This window comes from Pristiophorus japonicus, unplaced genomic scaffold (assembly GCF_044704955.1).
Source record: "Pristiophorus japonicus isolate sPriJap1 unplaced genomic scaffold, sPriJap1.hap1 HAP1_SCAFFOLD_325, whole genome shotgun sequence".
In the NCBI taxonomy this organism is placed as follows: domain Eukaryota; kingdom Metazoa; phylum Chordata; class Chondrichthyes; family Pristiophoridae; genus Pristiophorus; species Pristiophorus japonicus.
Genome location: NW_027253052.1, coordinates 93,086 through 117,273, shown reverse-complemented (window position 1 = coordinate 117,273; position 24,188 = coordinate 93,086). Strand labels below are relative to the sequence as shown.

At 56.3% G+C, this 24,188-nt stretch overlaps 1 protein-coding gene across 12 annotated transcripts in view; it reads right to left on the bottom strand.

The window, feature by feature from the left end:
* LOC139249565 (zinc finger protein 462-like) overlaps positions 1-24,188 on the bottom strand; it is a 302,212-nt gene that overhangs the window by 193,924 nt on the left and 84,100 nt on the right. For 5 of the 12 annotated variants that reach the window (XR_011591209.1, XR_011591210.1, XM_070872509.1 and 2 more), the window contains exon 6: positions 23,074-23,218. Coding sequence is in view for 4 of the 12 variants with exons in the window: in XM_070872509.1 (XP_070728610.1) it covers positions 23,102-23,218 (117 nt within the window). In the remaining 8 variants the exon portion in view is untranslated. Of the gene's footprint in view, positions 1-22,937; positions 23,219-24,188 lie in introns of those variants that run through there. The other 7 variants (XR_011591205.1, XR_011591211.1, XR_011591212.1 and 4 more) reach the window with 4 other exon arrangements.

Genomic DNA, 24,188 nt, shown 5'->3' with positions numbered 1-24,188 from the left:
GTTGGTGAGTCGGAGGGGCAGTTGGTGAGTCGGAGCGGCAGTTGGTGATTCGGAGAGGCAGTTGGTGAGTCGGAGAAGCAGTTGGTGTGTCGGAGGGGCAGTGGGTGAGTCGGAGGGGCAATTGGTGAGTCGGAGAGGAAGTTGGTGAGTCGGAGGGGCAGTTGGTGAGTCGGTGAGGCAGTTGTTGAGTCGGAGACGCAGTTGGTGAGTCGGAGTGGTAGTTATTGAGTAAGAGGGGCAGTTGGTGAGTCGGAGAGGCAGTTGGTGTGTCGGAGAGGTAGTTGGTGAGTAGGAGAGGCATTTGGTGAGTCGGAGAGGCAGTTGGTGAGCCGGAGATGTAGTTGGTGAGTCGGAGACGTAGTTGGTGAGTCGGACGGGTAGTTGGTGAGTCGGAGAGGCAGTTGGTGAGTCGGATGGGCAGTTGGTGAGTGTGAGAGGCAGTTGGTGAGTCGGCGAGATAGTTGGTGAGTCGGAGAGGCAGTTGGTGAGTCGGAGAGCCAGTTGGTGAGTCGGAGAGGTAGTTGGTGAGTCGGAGAGGCAGTTGGTGAGTCGAGGAGGCAGTTGGTGAGTCGGAGGGGCAGTTGGTGAGTCGGAGCGGCAGTTGGTGATTCGGAGAGGCTGTTGGTGAGTCGGAGAGGCAGTTGGTGAGTCGAAAAGGCAGTTGGTGAGTCGGAGAAGCAGTTGGTGTGTCGGAGGGGCAGTGGGTGAGTCGGAGGGGCAATTGGTGAGTCGGAGAGTAAGTTGGTGAGTCGGAGGGGCAGTTGGTGAGTCGGTGAGGCAGTTGTTGAGTCGGAGACGCAGTTGGTGAGTCGGAGTGGTAGTTATTGAGTAAGAGGGGCAGTTGGTGAGTCGGAGAGGCAGTTGGTGTGTCGGAGAGGTAGTTGGTGAGTAGGAGAGGCATTTGGTGAGTCGGAGAGGCAGTTGGTGAGCCGGAGATGTAGTTGGTGAGTCGGAGACGTAGTTGGTGAGTCGGACGGGTAGTTGGTGAGTCGGAGAGGCAGTTGGTGAGTCGGATGGGCAGTTGGTGAGTGTGAGAGGCAGTTGGTGAGTCGGAGAGGCAGTTGGTGAGTCGGAGAGGCAGTTGGTGAGTCGGAGAGGCAGTTGGTGAGTCGGAGAGGCAGTTGGTGAGTAGGAGGGGCGGTTGGTGAGTAGGAGGGGCGGTTGGTGAGTCGGAGGGGCAGTTGGTGAGTCGGAGGGGCAGTTGGTGAGTCGGAGAGGCAGTTGGTGAGTCGGAGAGGCAGTTGGTGAGTCGGAGAGGCAGTTGGTGAGTCGGAGAGGCAGTTGGTGAGTCGGAGAGGCAGTTGGTGAGTCGGAGAGGTTGTTGGTGAGTGGGAGAGGCATTTGGTGAGTCGGAGAGGCAGTTGGTGAGCCGGAGAGGTAGTTGGTGAGACGGAGAGGTAGTTGGTGAGTCAGAGGGGTAGTTGGTGAGTCGGAGAGGCAGTTGGTGAGTCGGAGGGGCAGTTGGTGAGTCGGAGAGGCAGTTGGTGAGTCGGAGAGGCAGTTGGTGAGTCGGAGAGGCAGTTGGTGAGTCGGAGAGGCAGTTGGTGAGTCGGAGAGGCAGTTGGTGAGTCGGAGAGGCAGTTGGTGAGTCGGAGAGGCAGTTGGTGAGTCGGAGAGGCAGTTGGTGAGTCGGAGAGGCAGTTGGTGAGTCGGAGAGGCAGTTGGTGAGTCGGAGAGGTAGTTGGTGAGTCGGCGGGGCAGTTGGTGAGTCGGATAGGCAGTTGGTGAGTCGGAGAGGTAGTTGGTGAGTCGGAGAGGCAGTTGGTGAGTCGGAGAGGCAGTTGGTGAGTCGGAGAGGTAGTTGGTGAGTCGGAGAGTCAGTTGGTGAGTCGGAGAGGCAGTTGGTGAGTCGGAGAGGTAGTTGGTGATTAGGAGAGGCATTTGGTGTGTCGGAGAAGCAGTTGGTGAGCCGGAGATGTAGTTGGTGAGTCGGAGACGTAGTTGGTAAGTCGGACGGGTAGTTGGTGAGTCGGAGAGGCAGTTGGTGAGTCGGTGGGGGAGTTGGTGAGTGTGAGAGGCAGTTGGTGAGTCGGAGAAGCAGTTGGTGAGTCGGAGACGTAGTTGGTGAGTCGGACGGGTAGTTGGTGAGTCGGAGAGGCAGTTGGTGAGTCGGATGGGCAGTTGGTGAGTGTGAGAGGCATTTGGTGAGTCGGAGAGGCAGTTGGTGAGTCGGAGAGGCAGTTGGTGAGTCGGAGAGGCAGTTGGTGAGTAGGAGGGGCGGTTGGTGAGTCGGAGAGTCGGTTGGTGAGTCAGAGGGGCAGTTGGTGAGTCGGAGGGGCAGTTGGTGAGTCGGAGCGGCAGTTGGTGAGTCGGAGAGGCAGTTGGTGATTCGGAGAGGCAGTTGGTGAGTCGGACAGGCAGTTGGTGAGTCGGAGAGGCAGTTGCTGATTCGGAGAGGCAGTTGGTGAGTCGGAGAGGCAGTTGGTGAGTCGGAGAGGAAGTTGGTGAGTCGGAGGGGCAGTTGGTGAGTCGGAGCGGCAGTTGGTGAGTCGGAGAGGCAGTTGGTGAGTCGGCGAGGTAGTTGGTGAGTCGGAGAGGCAGTTGGTGAGTCGGAGAGGCAGTTGGTGCGTCGGAGAGGCAGTTGGTGATTCGGAGAGGCATTTGGTGATTCGGAGAGACAGTTTGTGAGTCGGAGAGGCATTTGGTGAGTCGGAGGGGCAGTTGGTGAGTCGGAGAGGAAGTTGGTGAGTCGGAGAGGCAGTTGGTGAGTCGGAGAGGCAGTTGGTGAGTCGGAGAGGTTGTTGGTGAGTCGGAGAGGCAGTTGGTGAGTCGGAGAGGCAGTTGGTGAGTCGGAGAGGCAGTTGGTGAGTCGGAGGGGCAGTTGGTGAGTCAGAGAGGCAGTTAGTGAGTCGGAGAGGCAGTTGGTGCGTCGGAGAGGTAGTTGGTGAGTCAGAGAGGCAGTTGGTGAGTCGGAGGGGCAGTTGGTGAGTCGGAGAGTTAGTTGGTGAGTCGGAGAGGTAGTTGGTGACTCAGAGAGGCAGTTCGTGAGTCGGAGGGGCAGTGGGTGAGTCGGAGGGGCAATTGGTGTGTCGGAGAGGAAGTTGGTGAGTCGGAGCGGCAGTTGGTGAGTCGGTGAGGCAGTTGTTGAGTCGGAGACGCAGTTGGTGAGTCGGAATGGTAGTTGGTGAGTAAGAGGGGCAGTTGGTGAGTCGGAGAGGCAGTTGGTGAGTCGGAGAGGTAGTTGGTGATTAGGAGAGGCATTTGGTGAGTCGGAGAAGCAGTTGGTGAGCCGGAGATGTAGTTGGTGAGTCGGAGAGTCAGTTGGTGAGTCGGAGAGGCAGTTGGAGATTCGGAGAGGCAGTTGGTGAGTCGGAGAGGTAGTTGGTGAGTCGGAGAGGCAGTTAGTGAGTCGGAGAGGCATTTGGTGAGTCGGAGGGACAGTTGGTGAGTCGGATAGGCAGTTGGTGAGTCGGAGAGGTAGTTGGTGAGTCGGAGGGGACGTTGGTGAGTCGGGGGGGTAGTTGGTGAGTCGGAGAGGCAGTTGCTGCGTCGGAGGGGCAGTTGGCGTGTCGGAGGGGCAGTTGGCGAGTCGGAGAGGCAGTTGGTGAGTCGGAGAGTTAGTTGGTGAGTCGGAGGAGAGGTTGGTGAGTCCGAGAGGGAGTTGCAGAGTCGGAGAGGTAGTTGGTGAGTCGGAGAGGCAGTTGGCGAGTCGGAGAGGTAGTTGGTGAGTCGGAGAGGCAGTTGGCGAGTCGGAGAGGCAGTTGGAGAGTCGGAGCCGAAGTTGGTGAGTCGGAGAGGTAGTTGGTGAGTCGGAGAGGCAGTTGGTGAGTCGGAGGGGTAGTTGGTGAGTCGGAGAGGCAGTTGGTGAGTCGGATGGGCAGTTGATGAGTCGGAGAGGCAGTTGGTGAGTCGGAGAGGCAGTTGGTGAGTCGGAGAGCCAGTTGGTGAGTCGGAGAGGCAGTTGGTGAGTCGGAGAGCCAGTTGGTGAGTCGGAGAGCCAGTTGGTGAGTCGGAGAGCCAGTTGGTGAGTCGGAGAGGTAGTTGGTGAGTAGGAGGGGTAGTTGGTGAGTCGGAGAGGCAGTTGGTGAGTCGGAGGGGCAGTTGATGAGTCGGAGGGGCAGTTGGTGAGTCGGAGAGGCAGTTGGTGAGTCGGAGGGGCAGTTGGTGAGTCGGAGAGGCAGTTGGTGAGTCGGAGAGGCAGTTGGTGAGTCGGAGAGGTAGTTGGTGATTAGGAGGGGTAGTTGGTGAGTCGGAGAGGCAGTTGGTGAGTCGGATGGGCAGTTGATGAGTCGGAGAGGCAGTTGGTGAGTCGGAGAGGCAGTTGGTGAGTCGGAGAGCCAGTTGGTGAGTCGGAGAGCCAGTTGGTGAGTCGGAGAGGCAGCTGGTGAGTCGGAGAGGCAGTTTGTGAGTCGGAGAGGTAGTTGGTGAGTAGGAGGGGTAGTTGGTGAGTCGGAGAGGCAGTTGGTGAGTCGGAGGGGCAGTTGATGAGTCGGAGGGGCAGTTGGTGAGTCGGAGAGGCAGTTGTTGATTCGGAGAGGCAGTTGGTGAGTCGGAGGGGCAGTTGGTGAGTCGGAGGGGCAGTTGGTGAGTCGGAAAGGCAGTTGGTGAGTCGGAGCGGCAGTTGGTGAGTCGGAGAGGCAGTTGGTGATTCGGAAAGGCAGTTGGTGAGTCGGACAGGCAGTTGGTGAGTCGGAGAGGGAGTTGGTGAGTCGGAGAGGCAGTTGGTGAGTCGGAGGGGCAGTTGGTGAGTCGGAGCGGCAGTTGGTGATTCGGAGAGGCTGTTGGTGAGCCGGAGAGGCAGTTGGTGAGTCGGAAAGGCAGTTGGTGAGTCGGAGAGCCAGTTGGTGAGTCGGAGGGGCAGTTGGTGAGTCGGAGAGGCATTTGGTGAGTCGGATAGGCAGTTTGTGAGTCGGAGAGGCAGTTGGTGAGTCGGAGAGGTAGTTGGTGATTAGGAGGGATAGTTGGTGAGTCGGAGAGGCAGTTGGTGAGTCGGAGGGGCAATTGATGAGTCGGAGGGGCTGTTGGTGAGTCGGAGAGGCAGTTGGTGAGTCGGACAGGCAGTTGGTGAGTCGGAGGGGCAGTTGGTGAGACGGAGAGGTCGATGGTGAGTCGGAGAGGCAGTTGGTGAGTCGGAGAGGCAGTTGGTGAGTCGGAGAGGCAGTTGGTGAGTCGGAGAGGCAGTTGGTGAGTCGGAGGGGCAGTTGGTGAGTCGAAGCGGCAATTGGTGAGTAGTAGAGGTAGTTGATGAGTCGGAGAGACATTTGGTGAGTCGGAGAGGCAGTTGGTGAGTCGGAGGGGCAGTTGGTGAGTCGGAGGGGCAGTTGGTGAGTCGGAGGGGCAGTTGGTGAGTCGGAGGGGCAGTTGGTGAGTCGGAGGGGCAGTTGGTGAGTCGGAGACGTAGTTGGTGAGTCGGAGAGGCTGTTTGTGAGTCGGAGAGGCTGTTGGTGAGTCGGAGAGGTAGTTGGTGAGTCGGAGAGGCATTTGGTGAGTCGGAGAGGCAGTTGGTGAGTCGGAGAGGTAGTTGGTGAGTCGGAGAGGCAGTTGGTGAGTCGGACGGGCAGTTGGTGAGTCGGAAAGGCATTTGGTGAGTCGGAGGGGCAGTTGGTGAGTCGGAGAGGCAGTTGGTGAGTCGGAGAGGCAGTTGGTGAGTCGGAGAGGCAGTTGGTGAGTCGGAGAGGCAGTTGGTGAGTCGGAGAGGCAGTTGGTGAGTCGGAGGGACAGTTGGTGAGTCGGATAGGCAGTTGGTGAGTCGGAGAGGTAGTTGGTGAGTCGGAGGGGACGTTGGTGAGTCGGGGGGGCAGTTGGTGAGTCGGAGAGGCAGTTGGTGCGTCGGAGGGGCAGTTGGTGAGTCGGAGGGGCAGTTGGTGAGTCGGAGGGGCAGTTGGTGAGTCGGAGAGGTAGTTGGTGAGTCGGACAGGGCGTTGGTGAGTCGGAGAGGCATTTGATGAGTCGGAGAGGCAGTTGGTGAGTCGGAGAGGCAGTTGGTGAGTCGGAGAGGCAGTTGGAGAGTCGGAGAGGCAGTTGGAGAGTCGGAGAGGCAGCTGGTGAGTCGGAGAGGTAGTTGGTGAGTCGAAGAGGTAGTTGGTGAGTCGGAGAGGTAGTTGGTGAGTCGGAGAGGAAGTTGGTGAGTCGGAGAGGCAGTTCGTGAGTCGGAGAGGTAGTTGGTGAGTCGGAGAGGCAGTTGGTGAGTCGGGGGGGCAGTTGGTGAGTCGGAGAGGTAGTTGGTGAGTCGGAGAGATAGTTGGTGACTCGGAGAGGCAGTTGGTGAGTCGGAGGGGCAGTTGGTGAGTCGGAGGGGCAGTTGGTGAGTCGGAGAGTCAGTTGGTGAGTCGGAGGGGCAGTTGGTGAGTCGGTGAGGCAGTTGGTGAGTCAGAGAGGCAGTTGGTGAGTCAGAGAGGCAGTTGTTGAGTCGGCGAGAGAGTTGGTGAGTCGGAGAGGCAGTTGGTGAGTCGGAGAGCCAGTTGGTGAGTCGGAGAGGTAGTTGGTGAGTCGGAGAGGCAATTGGTGAGTCGGAGAGGCAGTTGGTGAGTCAGAGGGGCAGTTGGTGAGTCGCAGTGGCAGTTGGTGAGTCGGAGAGGCAGTTGGTGAGTCGGACAGGCAGTTGGTGAGTCGGAGAGGCAGTTGGTGAGTCGGAGAGGCAGTTGGTGAGTCGAGGAGGCAGTTGGTGAGTCGGAGGGTCAGTTGGTGAGTCGGAGCGGCAGTTGGTGATTCGGAGAGGCTGTTGGTGAGTCGGAGAGGCAGTTGGTGAGTCGAAAAGGCAGTTGGTGAGTCGGAGAAGCAGTTGGTGTGTCGGAGGGGCAGTGGGTGAGTCGGAGGGGCAATTGGTGAGTCGGAGAGGAAGTTGGTGAGTCGGAGGGGCAGTTGGTGAGTCGGTGAGGCAGTTGTTGAGTCGGAGACGCAGTTGGTGAGTCGGAGTGGTAGTTATTGAGTAAGAGGGGCAGTTGGTGAGTCGGAGAGGCAGTTGGTGTGTCGGAGAGGTAGTTGGTGAGTAGGAGAGGCATTTGGTGAGTCGGAGAGGCAGTTGGTGAGCCGGAGATGTAGTTGGTGAGTCGGAGACGTAGTTGGTGAGTCGGACGGGTAGTTGGTGAGTCGGAGAGGCAGTTGGTGAGTCAGAGAGGCAGTTGTTGAGTCGGCGAGATAGTTGGTGAGTCGGAGAGGCAGTTGGTGAGTCGGAGAGCCAGTTGGTGAGTCGGAGAGCCAGTTGGTGAGTCGGAGAGGTAGTTGGTGAGTCGGAGAGGCAGTTGGTGAGTCGAGGAGGCAGTTGGTGAGTCGGAGGGGCAGTTGGTGAGTCGGAGCGGCAGTTGGTGATTCGGAGAGGCTGTTGGTGAGTCGGAGAGGCAGTTGGTGAGTCGAAAAGGCAGTTGGTGAGTCGGAGAGGCAGTTGGTGTGTCGGAGGGGCAGTGGGTGAGTCGGAGGGGCAATTGGTGAGTCGGAGAGGAAGTTGGTGAGTCGGAGGGGCAGTTGGTGAGTCGGTGAGGCAGTTGTTGAGTCGGAGACGCAGTTGGTGAGTCGGAGTGGTAGTTATTGAGTAAGAGGGGCAGTTGGTGAGTCGGAGAGGCAGTTGGTGTGTCGGAGAGGTAGTTGGTGAGTAGGAGAGGCATTTGGTGAGTCGGAGAGGCAGTTGGTGAGCCGGAGATGTAGTTGGTGAGTCGGAGACGTAGTTGGTGAGTCGGACGGGTAGTTGGTGAGTCGGAGAGGCAGTTGGTGAGTCGGATGGGCAGTTGGTGAGTGTGAGAGGCAGTTGGTGAGTCGGAGAGGCAGTTGGTGAGTCGGAGAGGCAGTTGGTGAGTAGGAGGGGCGGTTGGTGAGTCGGAGAGTCGGTTGGTGAGTCGGAGGGGCAGTTGGTGAGTCGGAGGGGCAGTTGGTGAGTCGGAGAGGCAGTTGGTGAGTCGGAGAGGCAGTTGGTGAGTCGGAGAGGCAGTTGGTGAGTCGGAGAGGCTGTTGGTGAGTGGGAGAGGCATTTGGTGAGTCGGAGAGGCAGTTGGTGAGCCGGAGAGGTAGTTGGTGAGCCGGAGAGGTAGTTGGTGAGACGGAGAGGTAGTTGGTGAGTCAGAGGGGTAGTTGGTGAGTCGGAGAGGCAGTTGGTGAGTCGGAGGGGCAGTTGGTGAGTCGGAGAGGCAGTTGGTGAGTCGGAGAGGCAGTTGGTGAGTCGGAGAGGCAGTTGGTGAGTCGGAGAGGCAGTTGGTGAGTCGGAGAGGCAGTTGGTGAGTCGGAGAGGCAGTTGGTGAGTCGGAGAGGCAGTTGGTGAGTCGGAGAGGCAGTTGGTGAGTCGGAGAGGTAGTTGGTGAGTCGGCGGGGCAGTTGGTGAGTCGGATAGGCAGTTGGTGAGTCGGAGAGGTAGTTGGTGAGTCGGTGGGGACGTTGGTGAGTCGGCGGGGCAGTTGGTGAGTCGGAGAGGCAGTTGGTGCGTCGGAGGGGCAGTTGGTGAGTCGGAGGGGCAGTTGGTGAGTCGGAGGGGCAGTTGGTGAGTCGGGGAGCGCGTTGGTGAGTCGGAGAGGCAGTTGGCGAGTCGGAGAGGCAGTTGGTGAGTCGGAGAGGCAGTTGGTGAGTCGGAGAGGCAGTTGGTGAGTCGGAGAGGCAGTTGGTGAGTAGGAGGGGCGGTTGGTGAGTCGGAGAGTCGGTTGGTGAGTCAGAGGGGCAGTTGGTGAGTCGGACGGGCAGTTGGTGAGTCGGAGCGGCAGTTGGTGAGTCGGAGAGGCAGTTGGTGATTCGGAGAGGCAGTTGGTGAGTCGGACAGGCAGTTGGTGAGTCGGAGAGGCAGTTGCTGATTCGGAGAGGCAGTTGGTGAGTCGGAGAGGAAGTTGGTGAGTCGGAGGGGCAGTTGGTGAGTCGGAGCGGCAGTTGGTGAGTCGGAGAGGCAGTTGGTGAGTCGGCGAGGTAGTTGGTGAGTCGGAGAGGCAGTTGGTGAGTCGGAGAGGCAGTTGGTGCGTCGGAGAGGCAGTTGGTGATTCGGAGAGGCAGTTGGTGATTCGGAGAGACAGTTTGTGAGTCGGAGAGGCATTTGGTGAGTCGGAGGGGCAGTTGGTGAGTCGGAGAGGAAGTTGGTGAGTCGGAGAGGCAGTTGGTGAGTCGGAGAGGTTGTTGGTGAGTCGGAGAGGCAGTTGGTGAGTCGGAGAGGCAGTTGGTGAGTCGGAGAGGCAGTTGGTGAGTCGGAGGGGCAGTTGGTGAGTCAGAGAGGCAGTTAGTGAGTCGGAGAGGCAGTTGGTGCGTCGGAGAGGTAGTTGGTGAGTCAGAGAGGCAGTTGGTGAGTCGGAGGGGCAGTTGGTGAGTCGGAGAGTTAGTTGGTGAGTCGGAGAGGTAGTTGGTGACTCAGAGAGGCAGTTCGTGAGTCGGAGGGGCAGTGGGTGAGTCGGAGGGGCAATTGGTGTGTCGGAGAGGAAGTTGGTGAGTCGGAGCGGCAGTTGGTGAGTCGGTGAGGCAGTTGTTGAGTCGGAGACGCAGTTGGTGAGTCGGAATGGTAGTTGGTGAGTAAGAGGGGCAGTTGGTGAGTCGGAGAGGCAGTTGGTGAGTCGGAGAGGTAGTTGGTGATTAGGAGAGGCATTTGGTGAGTCGGAGAAGCAGTTGGTGAGCCGGAGATGTAGTTGGTGAGTCGGAGACGTAGTTGGTAAGTCGGACGGGTAGTTGGTGAGTCGGAGAGGCAGTTGGTGAGTCGGAGGGGCAGTTGGTGAGTGTGAGCGGCAGTTGGTGAGTCGGAGAGGCAGTTGATGAGTCAGAGAGGCAGTTGGTGAGTCGGAGAGGCAGTTGGTGAGTCGGAGAGGCAGTTGGTGAGTCGGCGGGGCAGTTGGTGAGTCGGAGGGGCAGTTGGTGAGTCGGAGAGCTAGTTGGTGAGTCGGAGGGACAGTTGGTGAGTCGGAGAGGCAGTTGGTGAGTCGGAGAGGTAGTTCGTGAGTCGGAGGGGAAGTTGGTGACTCGGCGGGGCACTTGGTGAGTCGGAGAGGCAGTTGGTGAGTCGGAGAGGCAGTTGGTGCGTCGGAGGAGCAGTTGGTGAGTCGGAGAGGCAGTTGGTGAGTCGGAGAGGCAGTTGGTGAGTCGGAGAGGCAGTTGGTGAGTAGGAGGGGCGGTTGGTGAGTCGGAGAGTCGGTTGGTGAGTCGGAGGGGCAGTTGGTGATTCGGAGGGGCAGTTGGTGAGTCGGAGAGGCAGTTGGTGAGTCGGAGAGGCTGTTGGTGAGTCGGAGAGGCAGTTGGTGAGTCGGAGAGGCATTTGGTGAGTCGGAGAGGCAGTTGGTGAGCCGGAGAGGTAGTTGGTGAGTCGGAGAGGTAGTTGGTGAGTCGGACGGGCAGTTGGTGAGTCGGAAAGGCATTTGGTGAGTCGGAGGGGCAGTTGGTGAGTCGGAGAGGCAGTTGGTGAGTCGGAGAGGCAGTTGGTGAGTCGGAGAGGCAGTTGGTGAGTCGGAGAGGCAGTTGGTGAGTCGGAGAGGCAGTTGGTGAGTCGGAGAGGCAGTTGGTGAGTCGGAGGGACAGTTGGTGAGTCGGATAGGCAGTTGGTGAGTCGGAGAGGTAGTTGGTGAGTCGGAGGGGACGTTGGTGAGTCGGGGGGGCAGTTGGTGAGTCGGAGAGGCAGTTGGTGCGTCGGAGGGGCAGTTGGTGAGTCGGAGGGGCAGTTGGTGAGTCGAAGAGGTAGTTGGTGAGTCGGACAGGGCGTTGGTGAGTCGGAGAGGCATTTGGTGAGTCGGAGAGGCAGTTGGTGAGTCGGAGAGGCAGTTGGCGAGTCGGAGAGGCAGTTGGAGAGTCGGAGAGGCAGTTGGAGAGTCGTAGAGGCAGCTGGTGAGTCGGAGAGGCAGCTGGTGAGTCGGAGAGGTAGTTGGTGAGTCGGAGAGGTAGTTGGTGAGTCGGAGAGGTAGTTGGTGAGTCGGAGAGGAAGTTGGTGAGTCGGAGAGGCAGTTCGTGAGTCGGAGAGGCAGTTGGTGAGTCGGAGAGGCAGTTGGTGAGTCGGAGAGGCAGTTGGTGAGTCGGAGAGTTAGTTGGTGACTCGGAGAGGCAGTTGGTGAGTCGGAGGGGCAGTTGGTGAGTCGGAGGGGCAGTTGGTGAGTCGGAGAGTCAGTTGGTGAGTCGGAGGGGCAGTTGGTGAGTCGGTGAGGCAGTTGGTGAGTCAGAGAGGCAGTTGGTGAGTCAGAGAGGCAGTTGTTGAGTCGGCGAGATAATTGGTGAGTCGGAGAGGCAGTTGGTGAGTCGGAGAGCCAGTTGGTGAGTCGGAGAGGTAGTTGGTGAGTCGGAGAGGCAGTTGGTGAGTCGGAGAGGCAGTTGGTGAGTCAGAGGGGCAGTTGGTGAGTCGCAGTGGCAGTTGGTGAGTCGGAGAGGCAGTTGGTGAGTCGGACAGGCAGTTGGTGAGTCGGAGAGGCAGTTGGTGAGTCGGAGAGGCAGTTGGTGAGTCGAGGAGGCAGTTGGTGAGTCGGAGGGGCAGTTGGTGAGTCGGAGCGGCAGTTGGTGATTCGGAGAGGCTGTTGGTGAGTCGGAGAGGCAGTTGGTGAGTCGAAAAGGCAGTTGGTGAGTCGGAGAAGCAGTTGGTGTGTCGGAGGGGCAGTGGGTGAGTCGGAGGGGCAATTGGTGAGTCGGAGAGGAAGTTGGTGAGTCGGAGGGGCAGTTGGTGAGTCGGTGAGGCAGTTGTTGAGTCGGAGACGCAGTTGGTGAGTCGGAGTGGTAGTTATTGAGTAAGAGGGGCAGTTGGTGAGTCGGAGAGGCAGTTGGTGTGTCGGAGAGGTAGTTGGTGAGTAGGAGAGGCATTTGGTGAGTCGGAGAGGCAGTTGGTGAGTCGGAGACGCAGTTGGTGAGTCGGAGTGGTAGTTATTGAGTAAGAGGGGCAGTTGGTGAGTCGGAGAGGCAGTTGGTGTGTCGGAGAGGTAGTTGGTGAGTAGGAGAGGCATTTGGTGAGTCGGAGAGGCAGTTGGTGAGCCGGAGAGGCAGTTGGTGAGCCGGAGATGTAGTTGGTGAGTCGGAGACGTAGTTGGTGAGTCGGACGGGTAGTTGGTGAGTCGGAGAGGCAGTTGGTGAGTCGGATGGGCAGTTGGTGAGTGTGAGAGGCAGTTGGTGAGTCGGAGAGGCAGTTGGTGAGTCGGAGAGGCAGTTGGTGAGTCGGAGAGGCAGTTGGTGAGTAGGAGGGGCGGTTGGTGAGTCGGAGAGTCGGTTGGTGAGTCGGAGGGGCAGTTGGTGAGTCGGAGGGGCAGTCGGTGAGTCGGAGAGGCAGTTGGTGAGTCGGAGAGGCAGTTGGTGAGTCGGAGAGGCAGTTGGTGAGTCGGAGAGGTTGTTGGTGAGTGGGAGAGGCATTTGGTGAGTCGGAGAGGCAGTTGGTGAGCCGGAGAGGTAGTTGGTGAGACGGAGAGGTAGTTGGTGAGTCAGAGGGGTAGTTGGTGAGTCGGAGAGGCAGTTGGTGAGTCGGAGGGGCAGTTGGTGAGTCGGAGAGGCAGTTGGTGAGTCGGAGAGGCAGTTGGTGAGTCGGAGAGGCAGTTGGTGAGTCGGAGAGGTAGTTGGTGAGTCGGCGGGGCAGTTGGTGAGTCGGATAGGCAGTTGGTGAGTCGGAGAGGTAGTTGGTGAGTCGGTGGGGACGTTGGTGAGTCGGCGGGGCAGTTGGTGAGTCGGAGAGGCAGTTGGTGCGTCGGAGGGGCAGTTGGTGAGTCGGAGGGGCAGTTGGTGAGTCGGAGAGGTAGTTGGTGAGTCGGGGAGCGCGTTGGTGAGTCGGAGAGGCAGTTGGCGAGTCGGAGAGGCAGTTGGCGAGTCGGAGAGGCAGTTGGTGAGTCGGAGAGGCAGTTGGAGATTCGGAGAGGCAGTTGGTGAGTCGGAGAGGTAGTTGGTGAGTCGGAGAGGTAGTTCGTGAGTCGGAGAGGTAGTTGGTGAGTCGGAGAGGCAGTTGGTGAGTCGGAGAGGTAGTTGGTGAGTCGGAGAGTCAGTTGGTGAGTCGGGGGGGCAGTTGGTGAGTCGGAGAGGCAGTTGGTGAGTCGGAGAGGTAGTTGGTGATTAGGAGAGGCATTTGGTGAGTCGGAGAAGCAGTTGGTGAGCCGGAGATGTAGTTGGTGAGTCGGAGACGTAGTTGGTAAGTCGGACGGGTAGTTGGTGAGTCGGAGAGGCAGTTGGTGAGTCGGAGGGGGAGTTGGTGAGTGTGAGAGGCAGTTGGTGAGTCGGAGAAGCAGTTGGTGAGTCGGAGACGTAGTTGGTGAGTCGGACGGGTAGTTGGTGAGTCGGAGAGGCAGTTGGTGAGTCGGAGAGGCAGTTGGTGAGTCGGAGAGGCAGTTGGTGAGTCGGAGAGGCAGTTGGTGAGTGTGAGAGGCAGTTGGTGAGTCGGAGAGGCAGTTGGTGAGTCGGAGAGGCAGTTGGTGAGTCGGAGAGGCAGTTGGTGAGTCGGAGAGGCAGTTGGTGAGTAGGAGGGGCGGTTGGTGAGTCGGAGAGTCGGTTGGTGAGTCAGAGGGGCAGTTGGTGAGTCGGAGGGGCAGTTGGTGAGTCGGAGAGGCAGTTGGTGAGTCGGAGAGGCAGTTGGTGAGTCGGAGAGGCAGTTGGTGAGTCGGAGAGGTTGTTGGTGAGTGGGAGAGGCATTTGGTGAGTCGGAGAGGCAGTTGGTGAGCCGGAGAGGTAGTTGGTGAGACGGAGAGGTAGTTGGTGAGTCAGAGGGGTAGTTGGTGAGTCGGAGAGGCAGTTGGTGAGTCGGAGGGGCAGTTGGTGAGTCGGAGAGGCAGTTGGTGAGTCGGAGAGGCAGTTGGTGAGTCGGAGAGGCAGTTGGTGAGTCGGCGGGGCAGTTGGTGAGTCGGATAGGCAGTTGGTGAGTCGGAGAGGTACTTGGTGAGTCGGTGGGGACGTTGGTGAGTCGGCGGGGCAGTTGGTGAGTCGGAGAGGCAGTTGGTGCGTCGGAGGGGCAGTTGGTGAGTCGGAGGGGCAGTTGGTGAGTCGGAGGGGCAGTTGGTGAGTCGGAGAGGTAGTTGGTGAGTCGGGGAGCACGTTGGTGAGTCGGAGAGGCAGTTGGCGAGTCGGAGATGCAGTTGGTGAGTCGGAGAGGCAGTTAGTGAGTCGGAGAGGTAGTTGGTGATTAGCAGAGGCATTTGGTGAGTCGGAGAAGCAGTTGGTGAGCCGGAGATGTAGTTGGTGAGTCGGAGACGTAGTTGGTAAGTCGGACGGGTAGTTGGTGAGTCGGAGAGGCAGTTGGTGAGTCGGAGGGGGAGTTGGTGAGTGTGAGAGGCAGTTGGTGAGTCGGAGAGGCAGTTGATGAGTCAGAGAGGCAGTTGGTGAGTCGGAGAGGCAGTTGGTGAGTCGGAGAGGCAGTTGGTGAGTCGGCGGGGCAGTTGGTGAGTCGGCGGGGCAGTTGGTGAGTCGGAGGGGCAGTCGGTGAGTCGGAGAGCTAGTTGGTGAGTCGGAGGGAGAGTTGGTGAGTCGGAGAGGCAGTTGGTGAGTCGGAGAGGTAGTTGGTGAGTCGGAGGGGAAGTTGGTGACTCGGCGGGGCAGTTGGTGAGTCGGAGAGGCAGTTGGTGTGTCGGAGGTGCAGTTGGTGAGTCGGAGAGGCAGTTGGTGAGTCGGAGAGGCAGTTGGCGAGTCGGAGAGGCAGTTGGTGAGTAGGAGAGGCGGTTGGTGAGTCGGAGAGTCGGTTGGTGAGTCGGAGGGGCTGTTGGTGAGTCGGAGGGGCAGTTGGTGAGTCGGAGAGGCAGTTGGTGAGTCGGAGAGGCTGTTGGTGAGTCGGAGAGGCAGTTGGTGAGTCGGAGAGGCAGTTGGTGAGTCGGAGAGGCATTTGATGAGTCGGAGAAGCAGTTGGTGAGCCGGAGAGGTAGTTGGTGAGTCGGAGAGGTAGTTGGTGAGTCGGACGGGCAGTTGGTGAGTCGGAGAGGCAGTTGGTGAGTCGGAGGGGCAGTTGGTGAGTCGGAGGGGCAGTTGGTGAGTCGGAGAGCCAGTTGGTGAGTCGGAGAGGTAGTTGGTGAGTCGGAGAGGAAGTTGGTGAGTCGGAGAGGCAGTTCGTGAGTCGGAGAGATAGTTGGTGAGTCGGAGAGGCAGTTGGTGAGTCGGGGGGGCAGTAGGTGAGTCGGAGAGGTAGTTGGTGAGTCGGAGAGGTAGTTGGTGAGTCGGAGAGGCATTTGGTGAGTCGGAGAGGCAGTTGGTGAGCCGGAGAGGTAGTTGGTGAGTCGGAGAGGTAGTTGGTGAGTCGGACGGGCAGTTGGTGAGTCGGAAAGGCATTTGGTGAGTCGGAGGGGCAGTTGGTGAGTCGGAGAGGCAGTTGGTGAGTCGGAGGGACAGTTGGTGAGTCGGATAGGCAGTTGGTGAGTCGGAGAGGTAGTTGGTGAGTCGGAGGGGACGTTGGTGAGTCGGGGGGGCAGTTGGTGAGTCGGAGAGGCAGTTGGTGCGTCGGAGGGGCAGTTGGTGAGTCGGAGGGGCAGTTGGTGAGTCGAAGAGGTAGTTGGTGAGTCGGACAGGGCGTTGGTGAGTCGGAGAGGCATTTGGTGAGTCGGAGAGGCAGTTGGTGAGTCGGAGAGGCAGTTGGTGAGTCGGAGAGGCAGTTGGAGAGTCGGAGAGGCAGTTGGAGAGTCGGAGAGGCAGCTGGTGAGTCGGAGAGGTAGTTGGTGAGTCGGAGAGGTAGTTGGTGAGTCGGAGAGGTAGTTGGTGAGTCGGAGAGGAAGTTGGTGAGTCGGAGAGGCAGTTCGTGAGTCGGAGAGGTAGTTGGTGAGTCGGAGAGGCAGTTGGTGAGTCGGGGGGGCAGTTGGTGAGTCGGAGAGGTAGTTGGTGAGTCGGAGAGATAGTTGGTGACTCGGAGAGGCAGTTGGTGAGTCGGAGGGGCAGTTGGTGAGTCGGAGGGGCAGTTGGTGAGTCGGAGGGGCAGTTGGTGAGTCGGAGGGGCAGTTGGTGAGTCGGTGAGGCAGTTGGTGAGTCGGACAGGCAGTTGGTGAGTCGGAGAGGCAGTTGGTGAGTCGAGGAGGCAGTTGGTGAGTCGGAGGGGCAGTTGGTGAGTCGGAGCGGCAGTTGGTGATTCGGAGAGGCTGTTGGTGAGTCGGAGAGGCAGTTGGCGAGTCGAAAAGGCAGTTGGTGAGTCGGAGAAGCAGTTGGTGTGTCGGAGGGGCAGTGGGTGAGTCGGAGGGGCAATTGGTGAGTCGGAGAGGAAGTTGGTGAGTCGGAGGGGCAGTTGGTGAGTCGGTGAGGCAGTTGTTGAGTCGGAGACGCAGTTGGTGAGTCGGAGTGGTAGTTATTGAGTAAGAGGGGCAGTTGGTGAGTCGGAGAGGCAGTTGGTGTGTCGGAGAGGTAGTTGGTGAGTAGGAGAGGCATTTGGTGAGTCGGAGAGGCAGTTGGTGAGCCGGAGATGTAGTTGGTGAGTCGGAGACGTAGTTGGTGAGTCGGACGGGTAGTTGGTGAGTCGGAGAGGCAGTTGGTGAGTCGGATGGGCAGTTGGTGAGTGTGAGAGGCAGTTGGTGAGTCGGAGAGGCAGTTGGTGAGTCGGAGAGGCAGTTGGTGAGTCGGAGAGTCGGTTGGTGAGTCGGAGGGGCAGTTGGTGAGTCGGAGGGGCAGTTGGTGAGTCGGAGGGGCAGTTGGTGAGTCGGAGGGGCAGTCGGTGAGTCGGAGGGGCAGTCGGTGAGTCGGAGGGGCAGTCGGTGAGTCGGAGCGGCAGTTGGTGAGTCGGAGAGGCAGTTGGTGAGTCGGAGAGGCAGTTGGTGAGTCGGAGAGGTTGTTGGTGAGTGGGAGAGGCATTTGGTGAGTCGGAGAGGCAGTTGGTGAGTCGGAGAGGCAGTTGGTGAGTCGGAGAGGTAGTTGGTGAGACGGAGAGGTAGTTGGTGAGTCAGAGGGGTAGTTGGTGAGTCGGAGAGGCAGTTGGTGAGTCGGAGGGGCAGTTGGTGAGTCGGAGAGGCAGTTGGTGAGTCGGAGAGGCAGTTGGTGAGTCGGAGAGGCAGTTGGTGAGTCGGAGAGGCACTTGGTGAGTCGGAGAGGCAGTTGGTGAGTCGGAGAGGCAGTTGGTGAGTCGGAGAGGTAGTTGGTGAGTTGGCGGGGCAGTTGGTGAGTCGGATAGGCAGTTGGTGAGTCGGAGAGGTAGTTGGTGAGTCGGTGGGGACGTTGGTGAGTCGGCGGGGCAGTTGGTGAGTCGGAGAGGCGGTTGGTGCGTCGGAGGGGCAGTTGGTGAGTCGGAGGGGCAGTTGGTGAGTCGGAGAGGTAGTTGGTGAGTCGGGGAGCGCGTTGGTGAGTCGGAGAGGCAGTTGGTGAGTCGGAGAGGCATTTGATGAGTCGGAGAGGCAGTTGGTGAGCCGGAGAGGTAGTTGGTGAGTCGGAGAGGTAGTTGGTGAGTCGGACGGGCAGTTGGTGAGTCGGAGAGGCAGTTGGTGAGTCGGAGGGGCAGTTGGTGAGTCGGAGGGGCAGTTGGTGAGTCGGAGAGCCAGTTGGTGAGTCGGAGAGGTAGTTGGTGAGTCGGAGAGGAAGTTGGTGAGTCGGAGAGGCAGTTCGTGAGTCGGAGAGATAGTTGGTGAGTCGGAGAGGCAGTTGGTGAGTCGGGGGGGCAGTTGGTGAGTCGGAGAGGTAGTTGGTGAGTCGGAGAGATAGTTGGTGACTCGGAGAGGCAGTTGGTGAGTCGGAGGGGCAGTTGGTGAGTCGGAGGGGCAGTTGGTGAGTCGGAGAGTCAGTTGGTGAGTCGGAGGGGCAGTTGGTGAGTCGGAGGGGCAGTTGGTGAGTCAGAGAGGCAGTTGGTGAGTCAGAGAGGCAGTTGGTGAGTCGGCGAGACAGTTGGTGAGTCGGAGAGGCAGTTGGTGAGTCGGAGAGGCAGTTGGTGAGTCGGAGAGGCAGTTGGTGAGTCGGAGAGGCAGTTGGTGAGTCGGAGGGGCAGTTGGTGAGTCGGAGTGGCAGTTGGTGAGTCGGACAGGCAGTTGGTGAGTCGGACAGGCAGTTGGTGAGTCGGACAGGCAGTTGGTGAGTCGGACAGGCAGTTGGTGAGTCGGAGAGGCAGTTGGTGAGTCGGAGAGGCTGTTGGTGAGCCGGAGAGGCAGTTGGTGAGTCGAAAAGGCAGTTGGTGATTCGGAGAAGCAGTTGGTGAGTCGGAGGGGCAGTGGGTGAGTCGGAGGGGCAATTGGTGAGTCGGAGAGGCAGTTGGTGAGTCGGAGAGGCAGTTGGTGAGTCGGAGAGGCAGTTGGTGAGTCAGAGGGGCAGTTGGTGAGTCGGAGTGGCAGTTGGTGAGTCGGACAGGCAGTTGGTGAGTCGGACAGGCAGTTGGTGAGTCGGACAGGCAGTTGGTGAGTCGGACAGGCAGTTGGTGAGTCGGAGAGGCAGTTGGTGAGTCGGAGAGGCTGTTGGTGAGCCGGAGAGGCAGTTGGTGAGTCGAAAAGGCAGTTGGTGATTCGGAGAAGCAGTTGGTGAGTCGGAGGGGCAGTGGGTGAGTCGGAGGGGCAATTGGTGAGTCGGAGAGGAAGTTGGTGAGTCGGAGGGGCAGTTGGTGAGTCGGTGAGGCAGTTGTTGAGTCGGAGACGCAGTTGGTGAGTCGGAGTGGTAGTTGGTGAGTAAGAGGGGCAGTTGGTGAGTCGGAGAGGCAGTTGGTGTGTCGGAGAGGTAGTTGGTGAGTAGGAGAGGCATTTGGTGAGTCGGAGAGGCAGTTGGTGAGCCGGAGATGTAGTTGGTGAGTCGGAGACGTAGTTGGTGAGTCGGACGGGTAGTTGGTGAGTCGGAGAGGCAGTTGGTGAGTCGGATGGGCAGTTGGTGAGTGTGAGAGGCAGTTGGTGAGTCGGAGAGGCGGTTGGTGAGTAGGAGGGGCGGTTGGTGAGTCGGAGAGTCGGTTGGTGAGTCGGAGGGGCAGTTGGTGAGTCGGAGGGGCAGTTGGTGAGTCGGAGAGGCAGTTGGTGAGTCGGAGAGGCAGTTGGTGAGTCGGAGAGGCAGTTGGTGAGTCGGAGAGGCAGTTGGTGAGTCGGAGAGGCAGTTGGTGAGTCGGAGAGGCAGTTGGTGAGTCGGAGAGGTAGTTGGTGAGTGGGAGAGGCATTTGGTGAGTCGGAGAGGCAGTTGGTGAGCCGGAGAGGTAGTTGGTGAGACGGAGAGGTAGTTGGTGAGTCAGAGGGGTAGTTGGTGAGTCGGAGAGGCAGTTGGTGAGTCGGAGGGGCAGTTGGTGAGTCGGAGAGGCAGTTGGTGAGTCGGAGAGGCAGTTGGTGAGTCGGAGAGGCAGTTGGTGAGTCGGAGAGGCAGTTGTTGAGTCGGAGAGGCACTTGGTGAGTCGGAGAGGCAGTTGGTGAGTCGGAGAGGCAGTTGGAGATTCGGAGAGGCAGTTGGTGAGTCGGAGAGGTAGTTGGTGAGTCAGAGAGGTAGTTGGTGAGTCGGAGAGGTAGTTGGTGAGTCGGAGAGGCAGTTGGTGAGTCGGAGGGGCAGTTGGTGAGTCGGAGGGGCAGTTGGTGAGTCGGAGGGGCAGTTGGTGAGTCGGAGATGCAGTTGGTGCGTCGGAGGGGCAGTTGGTGAGTCGGAGGGGCAGTTGGTGAGTCGGAGAGGTAGTTGGTGAGTCGGGGAGCGCGTTGGCGAGTCGGAGAGGCAGTTGGCGAGTCGGAGAGGCAGTTGGTGAGTCGGAGAGGCAGTTGGTGAGTCGGAGAGGCAGTTGGAGATTCGGAGAGGCAGTTGGTGAGTCGGAGAGGTAGTTGGTGAGTCAGAGAGGTAGTTGGTGAGTCAGAGAGGTAGTTGGTGAGTCGGAGAGGTAGTTGGTGAGTCGGAGAGGAAGTTGGTGAGTCGGAGAGGCAGTTGGTGAGTCGGAGAGGTAGTTGGTGAGTCGGAGAGTCAGTTGGTGAGTCGGGGGGGCAGTTGGTGAGTCGGAGAGGTAGTTGGTGAGTCGGAGAGTCAGTTGGTGAGTCGGGGGGGCAGTTGGTGAGTCGGAGAGGTAGTTGGTGAGTCGGAGAGATAGTTGGTGACTCGGAGAGGCAGTTGGTGAGTCGGAGGGGCAGTTGGTGAGTCGGAGGGGCAGTTGGTGAGTCGGAGAAGCAGTTGGTGAGTCGGAGAAGCAGTTGGTGAGTCGGTGAGGCAGTTGGTGAGTCAGAGAGGCAGTTGGTGAGTCAGAGAGGCAGTTGGTGAGTCGGAGAGTTAGTTGGGGAGTGCGAGAGGCATTTGGTGAGTCGGAGAGGCAGTTGGTGAGCCGGAGAGGTAGTTGGTGAGAAGGAGAGGTAGTTGGTGAGTCAGAGGGGTAGTTGGTGAGTCGGAGAGGCAGTTGGTGAGTCGGAGGGGCAGTTGGTGAGTCGGAGAGGCAGTTGGTGAGTCGGAGAGGCAGTTGGTGAGTCGGAGAGGCAGTTGGTGAGTCGGAGAGGCAGTTGGTGAGTCGGAGAGGCACTTGGTGAGTCGGAGAGGCAGTTGGTGAGTCGGAGAGGCAGTTGCTGAGTCGGAGAGGTAGTTGGTGAGTCGGCGGGGCAGTTGGTGAGTCGGATAGGCAGTTGGTGAGTCGGAGAGGTAGTTGGTGAGTCGGTGGGGACGTTGGTGAGTCGGCGGGGCAGTTGGTGAGTCGGAGAGGCAGTTGGTGCGTCGGAAGGGCAGTTGGTGAGTCGGAGGGGCAGTTGGTGAGTCGGAGAGGTAGTTGGTGAGTCGGGGAGCGCGTTGGTGAGTCGGGGAGGCAGTTGGCGAGTCGTAGAGGCAGTTGGTTAGTCGGAGAGTCAGTTGGTGAGTCGGAGAGGCAGTTGGAGATTCGGAGAGGCAGTTGGTGAGTCGGAGAGGTAGTTGGTGAGTCGGAGAGGTAGTTGGTGAGTCGGAGAGGTAGTTGGTGAGTCGGAGAGGAAGTTGGTGAGTCGGAGAGGCAGTTGGTGAGTCGGAGAGGTAGTTGGTGAGTCGGAGAGTCAGTTGGTGAGTCGGGGGGGCAGTTGGTGAGTCGGAGAGGTAGTTGGTGAGTCGGAGAGATAGTTGGTGACTCGGAGAGGCAGTTGGTGAGTCTAATCATGTAAACACGTGAGTTACAGGGTCAGCAGTTCCATTGGAAATGTTTATTTCACAAGGAGTGCAGGCAAGCTGGTTATAAAAGTGTTTTATAAGAGAACATTAAACTGGATGTACTGTTTCCTGAATGAGTGCCACATTATCTACCTTTTAAAGCTATTAACATAAATATAAAAAAATATAACAGGACTCTCCACAGCAATTTAGCAAAATTCAGTCAATGAGGACAGTCCTTTACATTTTTCCTAACGTCCCATGGGTTTCCCCATCTTGCTTTACCATCAGATATCATAGGTCTAAATATGAAGATAATTAATTGGAACCAGCATAAAAACATAGAAAATAGGTGCAGGTAGACCATTCGGCCCTTCGAACCTGCACCACCATTCAATATGATCATGCAACTTCAGTACCCGGTTCCTGCTTTCTCTCCATACCCCTTCATCCCTTTAGCCACATCTAACTCCCTTTTGAATATATCTAACAAACTTGCCTCAACAACTTTCTATGGGAGAGAATTTCACAGGTTCACAATTCTCTGAGTGAAGAAGTTTCTCCTTATCTCGGTCTGAAATGGCTTACCCCTTATCCTTAGACTGTGACCCCTGGTTCTGAACTTCCCCAACATCGGGAACACTCTTCCTGCATCTCACCTGTCCAATCCCTTCAGAATTTTATATGTTTCTATGAGATCCCCTCTCATTCTTCTAAATTCCAGTGAATATAAGTCGAGTCGATCCAGCCTTTCTTCATATGTCAGTCCTGCCATCCCGGGAATCAGTCTGGTGAACTTTCGCTGTACTCCCTCAATAGCAAGAACGTCCTTCCGCAGATTCGGAGACTGAAACTGTACACAATATTCAAGTGTGGCCTCACCAAGCCCTGTACAACTGCAGTAAGACCTCCCTGCTCTGAAACTCAAATCCTCTCGCGATGAAGGCCAACATGCCATTTGCCTTCTTCACCACCTGATGTACCTGCATGCCAACCTTCAATGATTGATGTACCATGACACCCAGGGGTCTTGTTGCACCTCCCCTTTTCCTAATTTGTCAGCATTCAGATAATATTCTGCCTTCCTGTTTGTGGATAACCTCACATTTATCTACATTATACTGCATCTGCCATTCATTTGCCCACTCATCTAACCTTTCCAAGTCACCCTGCAGTCTCGTAGCATCCTCCTCACAGCTCACACTGCCACCCAGCATAGTGTCATCTGCAAACTTGGAGATATTACATTCAATTCCTTCATCTAAATCATTAATGTATATTGTAAATAGCTGGGGTCCCAGCACTGAACCTTACGGTACCCCACTCGTCACTGCCTGCCATTCTGAAAAGGTCCCGTTTATTCCAACAGCATAAAAAAGATAAGCAAGCCAAGGAAATAGACAAGCATTTGGATAAACACATAGTATATATGATGTTCCAGTGAAAGAAAGAAAATTGATGAGCAATGAAAACAAGCATTGGCTGATATCTCCCATAACTTTAAAAGCAGATTACTAGTTACTAGATTGGCAGATCTTCCTGCAGGGAAAGACACTTTACAAAATGAAATGCCTTTCAGAATATACTGGTGCAGGGTTGGGCAACACGATAGTTGGGCAGGATTTCAACTATGCCTTCATGTGGAGACACAGAATAAAGCCCAGACATTTTCTCCACAAATAGGAAGAGTAAATCGGAGGGAAAAATCAAAACTAGGCCACTTATGTGCATCTACTGCTAGAATCCCACTGGCAAAGGCCCGAGAGAGGGTTGACAACTTTCCTACTACTCATCCAATTGAAGATGGTGTGAGGCACAGAAACCCAGGGAGGCAGAGAGAGGTGAGAAAAGGAGAAATATATTCATGGGTCCATATTAAATATGTAGATGAGCTGTTCAATAAAAAGGTTAAAAATAATAAAATGTTTTTAAAAGATGTATGGAAATTAGGAAAGGAACAAATTTAGAAATATATGTGAAAGTAAAATCAACTAAGGTCCAGGATATAAAGAATAAATTGGAAAATCAAATTACAACGGACATTAGGGAAACAGATATATTCTGGAACAATATTCATAAATCATACAAATTGTTAAAAACATGCATTTCATAATTTCAAAACACCTGAAATGATTTAAGAGACTAATATTATTTCTTCAAAACAGCTTTCACCATGAAAAATGACTTATTTTAATGGCTTGAATTTTAAATGGAGTATAAATGTTAAGAATAGTGAATGCTCTCTTGGCATTAAAATTTATGGAGGTTTAATCTCTCAGTCGGCTTCACTGGCCTACCCACATCTTGGAATGAACAAATACATACTTGGCCATTCACTGTATCTTCAGGTCTCTTACAGCATCAGCAAATTCATCTTCACATCCTTCTCTTTATCCACATCTTTCTCTTTGTTTCCATTCTTTTGCTTATTTGGAGATGGTATAAGATGATATTGCACAGATACCATATCCTGTTATAAAACAAGAGAGAAAAAAAATAACAAAAATCTGGATTATATTATTCCATTGATGTGAAGAAACAGAAAGGAATGTTCATCCTCAGTATTCACACTTCTTATGGCTTAATAACATTTACAAGCCTAGCACTGTATTTTTAAAACCGGATTTAAAAAAAAATATTTCAATATTTTTATTTAATCCAATCACACAGCTTGCAGTAATTTAAATGTGATGCCTGAGTGTTTTTGCTTCCAAAGTTATGAAGTGGATACTACTTTTTAAAATGAAACCAAAGTCATTAAATAAGATACTATAAAGAAAAAAACTAGAAGCTAAAAGACAGGATTAGAGAAAGAAAAATCCTAATTGAAGGAGCCATATCCTTCCCCGTTTGCCTTTTAGTTTACTCCAATTTAGTTTATGGAATCTCTTTGCCCGATTATGCCTCAAATTTAAAATTCTCATCATTGTGTTTAAATCTCTCTGTGACCTTGCTCTTTCTTATTTCCTTCAGCTCTACAACACTCCCAAAACTCTCCTTTCCTGAGATTCCGGACTTATGCATTCTTCTGACTGCGGCTTTTGGTGCATTCTCCTCCCTTCGCCCCACCACAGGTGGTTGTTTGTTCATCAACTTAAGTCCCACTCTCTGGAATTCCCTTCTTAAACCTCTCCATCTCCCCTCTCTTTCCTTGAGCCTATCCCTAAAACTTACCCCATTTGACCATGCTTTTGGACATCTCTCCTAACACCTACTTCTCTGGCTCGGGATCTGTGAAGCTCTGTGGGATGTTTTTCCACGTTAAAGACACTATATAACTGCAACTTATTGTCCTTGATTAGGTTTGCATGGTTGGGGCTCCAATTATTATCTCCACTGCCCTTCTCCACCACCTGTCTTTGCTTCTCGCTCTTTTCTCTATTTTCCCTCTCTGCTGTGCCTTCCAAACCATGGCATTGCACACGGAGAGTCAGTACCAA